We start from the raw sequence: 17308 nt of genomic DNA, 5'->3' as shown, positions 1-17308 counted from the left end.
AATTTTTTTTACTGAACTCACCTCCTTAAAGCTGAGGAGATTACTGCAGTCTAAGAAAGTATTTTTTTCTTAAATGTTTAACTTTGAAACACAAACCTTGGCAATTAAGATCGCTGAACATACAACCAGGGATGGTGTGGGTTCGAACTCGGAACCTCTTGCTTAAAAGACCTCTCTATCACTATACCACTACTAAATAAAAACTGCTTTTTATAATTTCCCTACAAAATCCTAATTTTCACATATTTTAGGCTAAAAATGAACACAATAGAATCAAATTCGGCACCACTCAATACTTTTATCAATTTTTTATTAAAATAGTTTTCTATTCATATGTGAAAAGGATCATGTACTTTTGCATGTGCAATTTTCAAAATGTATACTTTTGTAAGCAGCCTGACTTTATACTGAAAAAAAAAGGCTGCCGGAGGTATCAGTACATACATCAACTGAATAGGGAGAACATGCAAGGAGTGCCACTACATCAACTAAGACATGTACCAGAAAAATCTGCATGGACATTTTAAAGCAGGCGCGGATCCAAGGGGTGGCCATTGTGGCCATGGCCACATAGTTTAAAGTCAGAATAATTTCTTAGAAAATTTATTTAGTATCAATTAAATGTCTTTCAAAATTTTTGGTATAAGATATAGAAATATTTTAGCAATATATTAAGGAAAATATTATAAAGACGTGCAAAATATTTTTTCGTCTAAATAGTTTAAAATAAATTACGTCACGCTAAAGTTAAAATTTGAAACTTTGCGCAAATGATTTTACTTTCAAAACTCTGCGAACGAGAGCTACTTATTTGTTAAACCATTATTTAAACTCTGCGTGACGTACTTTAACCGACGTGTATAACCCTTAACAGTTTATGGCCATAGAGATTAAATTTAACGGTAGCCAAGTTAGTTTTTGGTTGTTTTGTTGAAGAATTATCACTAAAAATTTATTTGCGTCTGCCGTAATTTACGGAATTTGGCTATAGAGATTCCTGCTGTGGCCACAATGGCCCCTATTATACGTTACCGAGGTATTATTCTATTATTAAAAGCTGTCAAATAAATATTAAAATATTGATCTTTCAACCGTGAAAATAAAACTTGGCCACATAGTTGGTTTTAACGTGTCCGATTTGGAAAGATACTCTGTTAAATATATGATTACATATTAAGGTTTTTTGTTCGCTACCATGAGATTACCATTAATTCGTTTTCCTTATTTCTTCTGCAGAAACAAAGATAACGTGGCTTTAGTTATTTAATATTTTAAATATAATAAAATATGAATTCATATTTAACTGAAGAATTAGTTGCTTGTGCAATAGAAACAAAGCATAGGCCTAATGTATTAAATTACAAAAATAGACTCATTAAAGAGCTCTCAGAGATTAATTTAATGCAGCCGGGAATACCGGATTCTAACCAAGTTAATACAGATATGATGGATTTTGTACCCTTAATTAAAAGAAATCTTGGTTATATATCATTAAGGTATTGTTTTGTTTGTTTTGAGTTTTTTAAGTTTTTTATTTAATGAAAATAATATCATAATATGGACCTAAAATTCTGGATGTTAGATCATCTAACATCTAACAAAATTAAATCAATATAGATTATAATCAAATAGATTAAAACTTTTGTTGTTGATTCATTAATTGTTAAATCCTTTTACCAGATTTATACAGATTTATACTCATTTTTACAATGAGTATAAATCTGTATAAATCTTGTATAATATTAATAAATCTGTATAAATCTTTGAAACACATTACCATGATTGTAATTTGTTTCAAAATGAATTATTTATTAACCAAACAAATGACCTATGTCATAAGTCATTTGTTTGGTTAATAAATAATTCATTTTGAAACAAATTACAATGAGTATAAATCTGTATAAATCTAAAAGGATTTAATAATTAGTTACAACAAAAAAAGTTGTTGTTGGATGTTAGATCATCTAACATACAGAAAGTTTTAGGCTGTGATAGATATATTTTATTTCTTAAAGAGTTAGAGTATATACTCTAATTCTTAAAGTGACCAACCGTCCTCCTTTAGGGAGGACAGCCCTCCTTTTGTAGATTCTGTCCTCCCTCGATAAGTGTCCTCCTTTCTGTCCTCCTTTTCGATATTTTAAAACTAATCTGTTAATCTCTGAATTCAAAGATGCCGCGTCGAACTTTTTTTCACCCAATCATTTTCATAAGCTGTAAATATTGTATTTAAGATAGCAAATACAAAACAGTATCATAAATAATTATATTTTTTTGTCAAAATACAAAAATAAATATTTTCAAGACCCCACTGTGTCTGTCCAGGGTTAATTTTATTTATTCATAATGCGCTTGCATCGTTCGTGTAGCCCTATATTTTATTTTTAATTAAATTTTTTTATCTTAAATTTTTTTCCCTCCTTTTCATTGTAAAAAAAATGGTCACCTTATAATTCTTTATGAAAAAAAAACTTTTAGTTAAACTAAATCTTTATCTTTTTTTTTATCAATATTATTAATAATATTATATTAAATTTTAGTATTTTATACCTATTATTACATTTCAGTATATTTTACTATTTTTCTCAGATCTACTGAAGATGGAAATTGTCTTTATAGCTCAGTCTCTTTGCTTTTAAATGACAGTAAGCATACTTCAAAAATTTTAAGGTTACTGACATCAATTGAGTTATTCGAAAACTTATATTTTTACACAAGGTATGATTATTTTTTGAGTTATTTTAATCAACATAGCTCTGAATATTCTCAGCTTGCTAATTTATTTTTTATCGCTGTTTCATTTAAATGCTCTGACAGTTTTTCAACGATTAATGATAATATGATTTCTGAACTTCTTTTAAAAGAAGCATATTTAAATTGCTTTGATAAAACATTTTCATCTTTCATTTGCCTAATAGCATTATCTAGTGTTATAAAGCAACCTATTGAATCTATCTATCCTAAAATTGGTTTTAAAAAGTATCATTGTTTTTTTAATACAGTTGTAAAGCCTCGTATCCAAAAATTAAGTTGTCCGATAAACATTCTGTGGTGCAATTTAGATAAAATAAAAAACAAAAGTGTTTTATGTTTTAATCCAAATCATTTTGTACCACTGATTAAAGATCTTTCAAAAAAACGACCAGCTGTTTTTTTGAGTGATGCAAGTTTACTTAATATCAAAAAGATAAAAATGTCTAAGTCTAGTTTTCCACCTACAAATAATAAAATACAAAAAGCAATCCAGTCTAAATTAGTTTTTCCTACTGTTTCTAAGAACTCTTTAGATTTAGATAAGTCTGGAGATTGTGATAAAACAGTTAAAACTGAATTGATTATCTCAAAAGACGCCAACAACAGTGATAAAAACACTCTTGACTTAAATATTCCACTTAATGAAAACATGGTTGTTGATGTTAGTTTATTAACTATAAATCAGGTAGCATCTTATTCAAACAATGATGTTTCTTCATATCATCTACAGGTTGAAAATTTAAAATCAGGATCAAATGATAGCAAACTGTTATCTCTAATAAATAATGTCTGGATTCCTGATAAATGTTTCCAATTTCCCCTAACAGGTAAAAGCAGAAAAAGAAAATTCTTGCTAAAATGGTTAAGTGATTTTTCTTGGCTTTGTTATTCTAAAATTAAAGATGGAGCATATTGTCTTCCGTGTACTCTTTTTGGTGCAAGCTTACCAAACAAATATGCATTATGTAAATTATTCAAAGAACCATTTAATACCTGGCGTAATGCTATAAAAGTTTTCAATGATCATGAGAAAACTGTTGACGGATTGCACATCAAGTCCATGCATTGTTATAATATGCTTTTATCTAGAGTTAAAAATAACACTTTTCCTATTGAAGTTTCTCTAGATTTTTCTAGGAAGCAGCGTATAGAAGAAAACAAAAAAAAGCTTGCATCAATTGTCAAGACTATAATCTTTTTGGGTCGAAATGATATGTCTCTACGAGGTCATAGAGATGATAGAAAATATCAAGGAGAAATTGGAGAATCTTCAAAAATTTCAGGGCTGGGTAATTTTATTGAGCTTCTAAATTTTAGAGTTGATGCAGGTGATTCAATTCTAAAGGAGCATCTTCTCTCTGCCCCAAAAAATTCTACATATATTTCGAAGACCATTCAGAACGAGTTAATTGAGTGTTGTGGAAATGCGATTGAAGAGATATTAATAAATAATATTAAAAAAAGTAAGTACTTTTCTATTATGGCAGACGAGGCTTCAGACTGTGCAACGCTAGAACAACTTTCTATTGTCATACGTTATGTTGACTTGAACAGTAATATAAAGGAAGTTTTTTTACGCTTTTTCGAATGCAAAACAGGAACAAGTGGTTTAAACATAGCTACCAACATTCTTGAAACTTTAAAAGAATTCGGCCTAGATATACAAAGATGCAGAGGTCAATCTTATGATGGAACTGCTTCAATGGCAGGTGAATACAAAGGTGTTTCATCTCTTATAAAAGATGTTAATTCTAAGGCATTATTTGTTCACTGTGCCTCACATAAACTTAGTTTAGTTGTTGGGAAAAGTTGTCAAATCCAGCAAGTAAAAAATTTGCTTGAGCAAGTTAAAGACATATCTTATTTTTTTAACTTATCTCCTAAAAGAAGCAATTGCTTAAAAAAATACCTTCTTCCTGGTCAAGCAAAACTTATTGACACATGTCGAACTCGGTGGATACAAAAGCTTCGTGGACTTGATGTGATTTTTGATAATTATTCTGCAGTTTTTTCTGCTTTTGAAGAAATGGAAGACAATAATTTAAAAGAGTACAATAAAGAAACATCTTCAAAAGCGTCTTCTTTTATGAAGTTGTTGTCAAATTTTTCTTTTATAGTTTCTTTAGTTTTAACTAAACAGCTTATGGATTACTTTTACGGAATTACGATCACCCTTCAAACTAAATCTTTTGATATTTCCCAGCAAGTGGATGAAATACAAAATTTGACTAATCGTTTAAAAGAAATACAAAAAAATGCAGATGCTTACCATAACAAATGGTATAAAATTGCTCTTGCATTGGCAAAAACATTTGATATTGAGGAAAAAAAACCTAGAACTTGTGGTATTCAGAAGCATAGAGATAATCAAATATGTGATACTATATCTGATTATTTAAAAGTTTCTATTACACTGCTTCTTGTTAATCATCTTCTCAATGAACTAGAAAACAGGTTTGATGTTGAGAGTATGATTGTTTATAATGGTCTTAGTGCTCTTCCTGCTAATTTAACAAAGCAATATATTAAATCTTGTCCATGGAAGGAAAAGTTCCTTAAGTTTTTAAATTTTTATAAATCTGATCTTCCTCATTTCTCATCAATTCATGCTGAATTAGAGTTATGGGAGGAATTTTGGAAAGAAAAGACAGAATTACCATCTACTATTTTAGATACATTAAAGTTCATGGATATGAGAGGCTTTCCAAACATTTTAGAGGCTTTTCATATACTTGCTACAATACCAATTACAACTTGTGAGTCTGAAAGGTCAATATCTACTCTTAGAAGAATAAAAACTTATACTAGGAGTACTATGTCAGAAAATAGATTGAATGGACTTGCCTTAATGTCTATTCATCAGGAAATAGTTCCTGATATTAACAGAGTTATTGAAATTTTTGCATCAAAAGGAGACAGAAAATTAGAATTGTTATTCAAATAAAAATTTAGTAAAAAGTATTTAGTAAAAGATTTAACTATCATTTAATAAGTGTCTTTTAAATAATCTGTAAATCGTTTCTTATTAATAATTTACTATTCATTGTTTTAAATATTTTAATATAAACTACTAAAATAATATTTTCATTTTCTGCTTCTATTAATTCCTAATGTTGAAAGCATTTTCAGGTGAAATCTTTTTTAGTTATTATTTTATTTGTTGTATTATATTCTGTATATATTGTATTTTATATTATTATATTAAAATGTTAAAAAAGGAAAAAAAACTATAAAATGTTATCAAAAAATTTGTGCATAACTGCCTATAAAAAAAAAGAATCCAGAAATGGAGGGCTAACCTTAGGCTACATTACTAGTATTTTACTTAAATTGCCTACCAAGAAAAGGAAAGAATCCAGAAATGGAGGGCTAACCTTAGGCGACATTACTAATACTTTACTTAAATTGCCTATCAAGAAAAGGAAAGAATCCAGAAATGGAGGGCTAACCTTAGGCGACATTATTATTACTTTACTCAAATTGCCTATCAAGAAAAGGAAAGAATCCAGAAATGGAGGGCTAACCTTAGGCGACATTACTAATACTTTACTTAAATTGCCTATCAAGAAAAGGAAAGAATCCAGAAATGGAGGGCTAACCTTAGGCGACATTATTATTACTTTACTCAAATTGCCTATCAAGAAAAGGAAAGAATCCAGAAATGGAGGGCTAACCTTAGGCGACATTACTAATACTTTACTTAAATTGCCTATCAAGAAAAGGAAAGAATCCAGAAATGGAGGGCTAACCTTAGGCGACATTACTATTACTTTACTCAAATTGCCTATCAAGAAAAGGAAAGAATCCAGAAATGGAGGGCTAACCTTAGGCAATACGACAGTTTACTGATGGAGTGCAAAGTCCTATGGCTTACCTTCTCGTTGGTGCACTTCGTTAAGTGAATTAGACAAGTATTATGTCTAATTTATGAACTAAATAGCCAAGGCAACATTTTGAATAATTTTCAATAAATAAATAACTAAAAACCATGAAAAGTAACTTTTACCAAGATTTTTTTCTTGATTTCTAACAAGAGATATCAAAATCAACTTTGCTTATATTCCAGCAGAAAATTATTTCTACTGAGTAAGATTAAAATAAAATGATATTATTTTTGTCTTTTATAAGTAATTTATTGTATTTTGTAAATTTGAACATTATTACAATAAGTATAATAATCTTTACGCCTGTTATTCTTTCACGCCTGTCCTTATGTCGTTATATAAAAATTTGTCGGAAACGAATCATCTTAGAGAAATCAAATGTTTTTAGACACATTCTTGAAATTTGTTATACTTATTGTTTATTGCTCTGACAACTTTTTAAATCTAGGGTGGTAAGTAAAGAAGAAAACCAATAAATCAGTCTTCGCTGAACGACGTACTAAAACATAGCGACTAAATAATAATGATAAATGTCATTGTTGGTAGTCTTCAAAATTTGCGATTTTTAATGAGTGAAGAATTTATATCTTTTAGTGGGTTGAACCGTAAATTTAGAAAGGATTTATTTCTAAAAAAAAAATTTAACGACGTATTAAAGAAATGATACATACGGCATCCGTAGAATTAATTTTTAACTTCCCATAGAAAAAACAAAATGAAAAGTATTTCCACTCCCGAATAGGGGTGGTGTTACCTCTTCTTTCCCACTTTCTATAATGGCATTGAATTCAGCAATTTTAAATACAGTTAGAAGATTTCGACATTTTGAAGTCTGGAAATTTAAAGAATTCGTCTAGTTGGCAAATGTCGAAAAAGTGCTCCCCTCTTTCCCCCCCCCCCCCCTCTTTCAAAAAAAGCTCTTTGCATTAGTCCCGAACCCAGATTTGGCCACACAGTTAAAAATTCCTGGATCCGCGCCTGTAAAAGATATTAATTTAACTATTGTATTTTGATATTGAATGTTATATATATTTTCAAAGTACATATATTGATATTCCTAAATTTTACTTAAGAAAGTTTGTGAAGTTTTGTACGTGAAAATGCACACACTTTGCGTTTTACACTTGACATCAGCTTTTGCACAGTCTTCAGCTGGACTTTCTTGGTAGCTCTAATCCATTCATTTTTGAAGATTTTAATGTTTTTGGCTTCTTTCACATTAAACCTTAGTTTTCTTTTGACAAGAGCCCAATATTTTTCGATAGGACATGTTGCAGTGTTTTTCAACGAAATCTACTTTATGTTCTCTAAGCTAGTGTAAAACTGTCCCAAAGTAGTGACATTATGCTAAATTGGGCCAAAATAATAAACTTTTCTAAATTCATTTAATTTTTTTTTTTTTAATGTTAATTGCCTCCCAAATTCAAATTGTGCTTCAGAACATTAAAAAAAAACATTAGTACCATGATTAAGTCCACGACTAGTGCTGTTTATTTTATAAAATGTACTGACTAAACTTTTAATCAGATTTTCCATAAAAATGGAGTAAAACTAAAAAAGTTTGTGAAGAGACCCAAAATTCTATTTAAGAAAATATCTCTTATTTTCTTATTAATATTATTTATTTAATTCTCATTTTGCTTCAGATTATATTTTTGATTGTTAATTTAAAAATTATAGAATTATAGAAAATAAAGAAGAGAGTTAATAAGTAAAAAAGTAATTAACAGAACACAAAATTGAAAAGTAAAAAACAATTAAAAGAACACAAAGTTAAAATGTAAGAAAGCAATTAACAGAACACAAAAAAACTGTAGGCTGTATGAGCCAGAAAAAAATAAAGACACAAGAGAATTTTCAAGTACCAAAAGGAAAAAAGCAAATAGAAAGTTTTTTTAACCATGAAAAACAGGTGACCCAAGATTGAGTTTTGATTGATGGAACAAGGGATGATACCTCAGTTGAGCATACCATGGTATTATTTGTAGAAAATAAAAAGGAATGCAACTCTATGAAGATCAGACAGAAGCACAAGCTTGACAGAACAGGTCTAACAACATTTACAATGCAGTTTTGGATCTTGTTTAAAAAAAAGGGGCTTCATTAGAAAAACCAGAATTGAGGAGTAAAGGTAAGTGCTGGGAGATGTTTGAAAAATGAGCAATTTATTTGAGAAAGAGATTGAAAAGGAAATTTTGGCTTTATAGCTAGCAAGGTCAGTTGTACAAGAGAGTGATGAGCTTTAAAAGGACCAATAACAACAATATTGGTTCATTAGAAGCAAAATCTAAATGAGTGCAATCTAAAGAAAAACAAGAACAATAAAGAACAAAGAGAAAGGTGATTGAGTGAAAAAGTGCTAAACAAAAGAACATAAAAGAATAACTAAAAGATTCAAATATGATTTCATAACAAATAGGTAAATTGATGTTAGTATATGCCCAGACCAAGATTGTGACTATTTGAATCTTTAAGAATCAAAAGTTAACAGCCATGAACACTAAGATCTGAAGATGAAACAGTCGAAGATCCAAAGATGAAACAGACAAATTTAAATTATTTTCACAAAGCACAAGTAAACTTAGTGATTTTTGCAAAAGATTCAATGAATAAAAAATTAAATATCTATGTCAAATAACTTTTAATAAATTTTGTATTTAAAAATTTATTAAACTATATATTTATATAAAAATGTGAATAGTAATAACCATACCTGCGAACTTTTTGTGAGATAAGAATAAATTAGAGACCAATATATAAACTGAAGAATAAAAAGTTCCTCTTGTTGAGATATATGTTCAATAAGAGCTGGAAAGGTTACAAGTACCTAAAAAAAATTTTAAATTCATCAGTACAAATTCTATGATATACAAAAAGTCTATAAACTTAAGGATTTAAAAAGTTTATACTTATAACATAGTACTTATCATAAAGTTTACTCTTAAAACATAAAAAGTTATGCACTGCATACAGTGAATGGTCATATCATTAACTACAGTTTTTACTACAACTGCAAATATATATTGATTTTAAATGAATAAATTTATTTCTAACACAACATTTTGTAACATTTATATATTGATAACACTTTACTGCTGCTATTATTTCTGTACTATTTATTATGTCATCAATTTTTAGCATTGATAAGTTAGAATATGGAAAAATGTGCAAATTACAATGAATGCAATTTAAACAAACATAATAATATAATATTTTATTTATTTACAATATTCTATTTAGTTTACACCCAATCATTGTTGTGAACTTTTGCTATATTATTTATAAGTTTATTTTAAACATATTTACTTCCAAAAAAGGCTGCAAGTAACCACTAGAGTTGGAAGTTACTGGAAGAGAAAAGATGAAGTTTATAGAGTAAGATAACGATTGACAGACAACTTAAAATATTGCAAATTATATGAAACAGGAAAATAAGACAAAGGAAGCGAATTCCAAAGAACTGATGTTCGAGGAAAAAAACTGGATAAATAAGAACTTTTGGAGCACTTAGGAACAGTCACAGTAAAAGGATAACGATAGACGCTAGCTCTTTAGAGCAATGCCCATTATAGTATTTATAGAAAAGAGAAAGAGAAGCAACATTACAATGATGTGATAATGGTTGGAGTCTTTAGTACCCAGACTTACCCTCACTACACTTAATTATGATGTAGATGGTACTATGATGTATGGTTAGCTGCAAGAGCAGGTCCAACTATGTTTACAATGCGCTTTTTCACCTTGTCTAAAAGAGAAAAAGCATCAGTCAAAGGTTTGTCCCAGATATAACAACAGTATTCCATGCAAGGACGAATTTGAGACTTATAGAGATAAAGAATAGAATCCAGAGTAAGAAAGTGGCAAGCACAATAAAGAGATGCAACCTTAGCAGATGCTAATTTTGCAATCAATTTAATATATGGTTTCCAAGAAAGATCGGAAGTTAATCCTAGGAGATAAAGGGTGGATGACTCAGCAAGTACATAACCGTTCATAAATATAGGAAGATCTAGATTATTGCGATAACAATTAACTGAACAAATTAAGTTTTATCTGAGTTAAAGTTCAACAGCCACTGTGAGCCCCATGCTGCAGCAGAAGTGAGATCCTCTTTCAGCTCAAATGCCCCCTCCAAGCAATCAGAGAATGTTAGCTTCTTATCAAGACAAAAATAAATAGTAGTATCATCAACGAACAATGCCACCTTAGACGTGAGAATATCTGGAAGATCGTTAATATAAATTAAAAAGAGTATAGGGCCAAGGATAGAACCTTGAGGAACCTCTAAAGTTACAAGATATGAAGAAGAGTGCTGTCCATCGAGGACAACTTTAATACTAAGATTGGTAAGAAAGGATTCAATAATCTTAAAGATGTTACCTGATTTCCCTTTGCTATTTAAATATATAAAGAAAAAACAATATTAAATATCAAATAAAGTAAAATTTAAATGCAATGCATTGGAAAAATTTAAACTTTGGTGGCTAAAATTGAGATTGAGAAAAAAAATTCAGAAATGTTTTAAACGCTCAAGCAAATCCCAAAATACAAAGTGCCAAAATTAGTTAATGTTTCTGTGATGACAGTAAATGGAATCAAAGTTAAACATGAAATATCTCTACATAGTCCAAGAGGTAGAAAATATGGAAGACCATACATCACTAGAAAAATGAAAAAAACATTTTGTAAAATAAATTGTGAAATGGAAAAAAAGTAATAATAATGTGCAAGAAGCGGATATGGTTAACTGAAAATTAAGGTAAACAAGAGGGAAAATATTTTAGAATGTATTTTTGCACTGATTTTTTAAGAATTTATTCATTTTCGTTTTTTATAGAACATTTGATAAATTAAACTCAAAACAAGATATTAGAAAATGTGGGTATGAACTCTATATTAATTATAATCATGTTGATAAAAAGTTCATTAACGAACACTTGACACCTAAAATCAAAAATACACCTAAAAGTACCATCTACATCATAATTAAGTGTAGTGAGGGTAAATCTGGGTACTAAAGAGTCCAAAAAGAGGAGAGCAGGTTTAAAAATAAAGGCAAACATTAAAAACCTCAAACTCAGTGCTTAGTGGACTAGCTATATATCTAGAAACCTGTTTAAACAAATGCATTAAGTGATTCCATTAATTGATAAGTTTCATTCAGATGGTGCATATTCTGATCCAATTCAGCATAGTCTCACTGAATGCAAAAACAGCCACTGCATAGCTAAACAAGGAAAAAGTTCAATATCTTAAGAAACTGGATGCAAACTTGACAGAATGTCGCCCTACCAAAAGTTTTTGAAGAATTTTGAAATGTCTTGCCTACAGTAATTGGCAAGCAGAAAATTTTTTAAAATTATGTTCTAGGATCAAGAATTGCCAAAATAAAGTTGATATTAAGCTCATACAGAGTTTAAGTCAGTCTAGTGAACCAGGCCTAGCTGATTATGTCAGAAGGAATGGTTTAATTAGTTTTTTAAAATAGCATACAGTCGTTAATATGATAATTTTCACTAATGTAACTAATAACTTTGCCACTCTATGCATTACAGCTGCTTTTTCTTTTTTTTTCTTTTTTTCTTTAAAATATAAAAACACAAACTGGTAAATAACAATAACTAACAAACTGCTACAGCTCTGAGGCAATTAATAAATAATTTATCAGAATATAATGCATTTTTAACATTTATTTTTTAAATTCAAAAAAAGATGTTTTTCAAAGATATGTTGTGTATTTATTATAAATTAAAACTTTAAATTTCTTTACATAAGTAAAGACATTCAAAAAATAAACAAATTTTGTAGTATTATACATATTATACATTATCTAAATATTAATACTAAAGGTAATGTTCAATGTTAAATGCTATCATTTGTCATTTTTAAGTAGTTCCTAGTCTTTTCTGAACTAAACACATTATTTAAAGTTTTCGTGCGAAAGATCACAAGCAAGATTTGCTATCAAGTTAGAGCTGATTACTCTTTCTTAGTTTTTAATAGTATTGTTGTTGTTCTTTGATTAGTTTTATAATTATTAGCAGTAGTTTTAATAAACATTTGTTTGTTGTTGGTTTTTGTTTTCTAATATACTTAATCTGTTTAGATTTTTAAGAAGTTAAAAATAAGTGGTAAAGTAGTTTTTTTAGTACAGTTTTCATTTTAGATTTTTTCAGAACATTTTTGGTTACTAATAAAGCAAATTTTTTAGAGCAATTAGAGGCTATATTTTGTTAAACAAATTCAATTTATTTTTTTGTTATGCTTAAAATTAGAAGAATTAATGAGAGGAAAATGTTTCAGACAGGCAAACATATTTCAACTTCAGTAAGTTTCCTATTCAGTTTTATTCTAAGTTTGAACTCTATGTATGTTTAACATGAAAAACTTTAATAAATGTTAAAATAAAATAAGACTATGTTATTTGTTGGCATGAAAGTATACATATACATATATATATATAGATATATATATATATATATATATATATATATATATATATATATATACATATACATACACATATATATATATATATACATATACATATATATAATATATATATATATATATATATATATATATATTTATATATATATATATATATATATATATATATATATATATATATATATATATATATATATATATATATATATATATAGATATATATATATTTTATATATATATATATAGATATAGATATTTTATATATATATATATATATATATATATATATATATATATATATATATATATATATATATATATATATATATATATATATATATATATATTATGATTCTTGTATATAATATAATCAGATAATATATTATTTTATATATTATCTGATTATATTATATGCAAGAATCAGTGAAGGATCCAGGAATATTTTTTTTTTGGGGGAAAAAGGAGATTTTGAAATATTTTTGTACTTTCTATCACATTTGTGCCTGCTAAAAAAAAAGATCCTCTATTTCTAAAATATTTTAGGACTTTCAGATTCTGGGGGGATGCATACCCCCATACACCCCCTCTCCTGGATCTGTCACTGATAAGAGTTTAAAGTCTTTTTTGCCTAAATAGTTTTTTTGTATTAGTATGCATTTTGTATTAGTATGTATTTTGTATTAATATGTATTTTTAAATTATTAACTCCATGCAAGGATTGTTAAACAAAGTTTAGCGTATAATTTATTTACAAAACTTGCTTTAAATTTTTTATTTTATAAACAATTTAATAGAAAAAAATATTTATTAAATATTTATTTAGTCAAGAAACGATAATTCTATTACCACTTTTTTTTTTTAGTTTTTTTTTTCAATGTATTGTATGTGTTATGTTGTATCAGCTTTATTGATTGAACTTTTTTTTTCTCTAGATATTAGATTAAAATTTTAAAGATTTTCAGAATTAAATTTAAAAATAAAAGAAAGAAAAAAATAAAGGCCACATTATAGATTTCTATAACAATAATATGATGATTATTGCATAGATAAAATATAATACAGGTTAGAATAAGAGATTTATTAATTGACTTAAACTTACTTTAAGATAGATTATCATGTAGAAGACTTTTTTTTTTGTCAAAACAAAAGTGTTTTATCATTGTTAAGAAAAAGATATTGAAATATTAAATCAGTATTTTTATTATTTGCTATTTATTTTTGATTTATCTATAAATAAAATTTCTAGGGATTTATTTTAGTTGGAGAATTATTGAGTAGAATTATAGAATAGTTGAGAATATTTTTTGCTGGCTTTAGGTTGATTTACAAAAAAAAAAGAAGTTAAATACCTTTTTCCTTGTTTGTTTTTTTTTTGCAAAACAAATGCGCAAGTTTTTGACAGCAAAAGTAAACAATTCTAGCATTTTTAGTTGAAGTAAATATTTGGTATTTTTTTAAAAACTTCTATACATTAAAAATATGGATGGATGAAAAGAATCTTATGAGGCTTTAGATAAAACTGACAAGTTCAAATATAAAAAAAAGTGACAGAAGCTTCCAGATCTATACACATTGATGGAAGTTTCTTGGAAAGATGATACATCATCATGTTTGCCAGATATTCAGTTAGGTGATATATACACATATCTCATAAAGCCAATACACAAATAAGAATATGAAGGAATATAAGTTTCTTGATGCATTTTTTTTGTCCATGGACATGTTCACAACGTGTATATTAGTATTGTTAAAGAAGATGTTTAATTTTGTTTTGTAAAACTGAAGGTAGAGAAAAAGAATATTTTAATGAAAACAATATGTCACTTTTATTTTTTATATATATATATATATATATATATATATATATATATATATATATATATATATATATATATATATATATATATATATATATATATATATATATATATATAGTCAGGTTATCCTGCTACTGGTAACATGTCCTGTTGCCTTGTTGGATACGCTTTTTTGCTCTTTCTCTCTTGAACAAGGTGCAAAAATGCATTGTAAACATAGTTGGACTTACTCTTGCAGCAAACCTTTAACTAATATCACATCGTTGTAATGTTGCTTCTCTTTCTCTTTTCTATAAATTCTATAATGGGCACTGCCATCAACCAAAAATCATTTTCCTAATCATCATATTAAGTCTCATTCTTTTACTGAGACATAATATAATGGTCTCATTTTTAACTAAGAGTAACTAAGTGCTCCAAAAATTCTTGTTTGTCTAGTTTTTTTCCTCGAACATCAGTTTTTTAAAATTCGCTTTCTTTATCAATATCCCTTTCCTCTTATATGATTTTTTCTACTTTGAATGAATTGAAATCATTCAATATTGAATGCTCAGCAAGACTGGATTTAAAAAAATTTGGAGCTTAAAATATAACAATCATTAGACAAACTCTAGATTCTAATCTCTAATGAGTCAAATTCATTACAAATTAGAATCTGTTGGTCTTGATTTAAGTAAATTATAACTGGCAATGTCTATTCTAAAGTTACGTGATGTAATGCACCTGCCATGAATCTAGCTTCATGACAGGCACCTGGTTGATGAATTCTAAAGTTCTTTAGCTTGTCAGACTGAATAATAATATAGAATGCTAAGTATTCCGCAAGATTCCTATAATCAACTTGAAAGAAAATCTCAATTTCCAGAAAAAATTTAATATATGCCTTCGCCTCCAAGTACATCTGATGAATTCCAGAACCAATTATGAGAGTATTCTCGTCAAACTTTTTTAAACTAAGAGGCACCACAACTAGATAAAAATGGGATAAAATTTTCCCATTGCTCCTTAAAGTTGGAGTGAAGGGTCTTTTGTGGCCCCTCGGTGTTATCTCCAGTTATTGATTTGTAAACATATTTAATATGTATTTTATGTATGAGGTGCCGTTATAGAAGCCACAATAAAGGTTCCTCAAATATTCTTGTCAATATAATAATTGCATTCTCTTTCTCCCAGCGTTGGTTGCTGTAGTATCAAAACACACAGCAAATACTTGGTCTGAAATTTAGAAATATTCTAATAAATTTGGAATTACTAAAGTCTGATCAGATGCTTTACCTGTGTCACTTCGAACAATCTCTAAGAGAAATTGTCCTTGTGTTGCAATTCAGGACTAGTAACAGTCACAGCAATTCTATCTCTTGTAACTGTTTGTTGGATTCTGTTATATTAATTTTTCATTACTCTATTTATCTTAATTTTTTTCATACTCCTCGGTAGTTCATAATACTGGTTATAAATGTTGTTTGATCTGTAGCTTAAACCAGTCCTTACACTGAGAGAAGTTGTAGCTGCAATCAGGCCATCTCAAGCAATTTCTTTATTGACAAGGAATGAATCAGATCGAAGTATAAGTGGTAAATCGTTAATTTTCTTTTATTTAGCGTCATTTGATGTTTTTTGTTGATATTCATCCTCATCGGATTTGTAATTAGTATTACCTACCATCAATGCCAGATTTGAAAGATCTACAATAATATTAACAGAAAATGAAAATGAAAAAGTACATTCATATTCTATACAGTAATATACAAAACGCATGTAAAATATACAATTTAGCTTTTTCATGATAAAAATTACCTGGTTCAGATATAGATTTTATCTCATTTGAATAATTTCCATTTAGTATTTTTAATTGAGGGTTCTAAATCTTCTAAATCTAAGTAATAGTAGTTGTCCCCATTATGATATTGGGCATCTCCATAGGCCTCTATATTTTTTCTTATAATCTGTATACCTACAGTATCTTTCTTGTCTACATGCAATCTTTGCTTCAAGTTCTTTATCTATATGTCTGCTCATTAACTGTTTTCTAGTATTTTTCTGATCTTCCAAAAATGCTATATCTTCATATATATAGTCATGTAGCAGCTTTTCTATTTAAACTAAAAACGTGTTAGAATTCAAGAAAATAAAGTTGCAGTAACCAGCAAACTTTGTGTGTGGATCAGATCTATCAAAAAAGCAGAATCAACAATGCTACAAAAAGTTAATTTCAAACAACTAATGAAAAATCAACTCCATTTTTTTTTTTTACAAAAAAGAGTTTTAGAGAATTTAGAAGTTTTAGGAGTTTTACAAAAAAGGGAGAAAGAGAGAAAAGATCAAATATCCTAAAAGAAATTAATCATTTTCTGAAAATGGTGTCAAGTTTAATAATAATAGTTTAAATAAACTGAGAGTAAT

The 17308-nt window shown here is 27.9% G+C and overlaps 1 protein-coding gene across 2 annotated transcripts in view; it reads right to left on the bottom strand.

The window, feature by feature from the left end:
* LOC100214287 (coiled-coil domain-containing protein 138) overlaps positions 1-17308 on the bottom strand; it is a 46072-nt gene that overhangs the window by 9192 nt on the left and 19572 nt on the right. For both annotated transcript variants that reach the window (XR_010642100.1, XM_065811376.1), the window contains exon 10: positions 9352-9465. Coding sequence is in view for 1 of the 2 variants with exons in the window: in XM_065811376.1 (XP_065667448.1) it covers positions 9352-9465 (114 nt within the window). In the remaining variant the exon portion in view is untranslated. The remainder of the gene's footprint in view (positions 1-9351; positions 9466-17308) is intronic.

The sequence above is a fragment of the Hydra vulgaris genome, chromosome 12 (assembly GCF_038396675.1).
Source record: "Hydra vulgaris chromosome 12, alternate assembly HydraT2T_AEP".
Lineage (NCBI taxonomy): Eukaryota > Metazoa > Cnidaria > Hydrozoa > Anthoathecata > Hydridae > Hydra > Hydra vulgaris.
The sequence above is the reverse complement of the archived record's forward strand: the minus strand, read 5'-3'. Positions and strand labels throughout refer to the sequence as shown.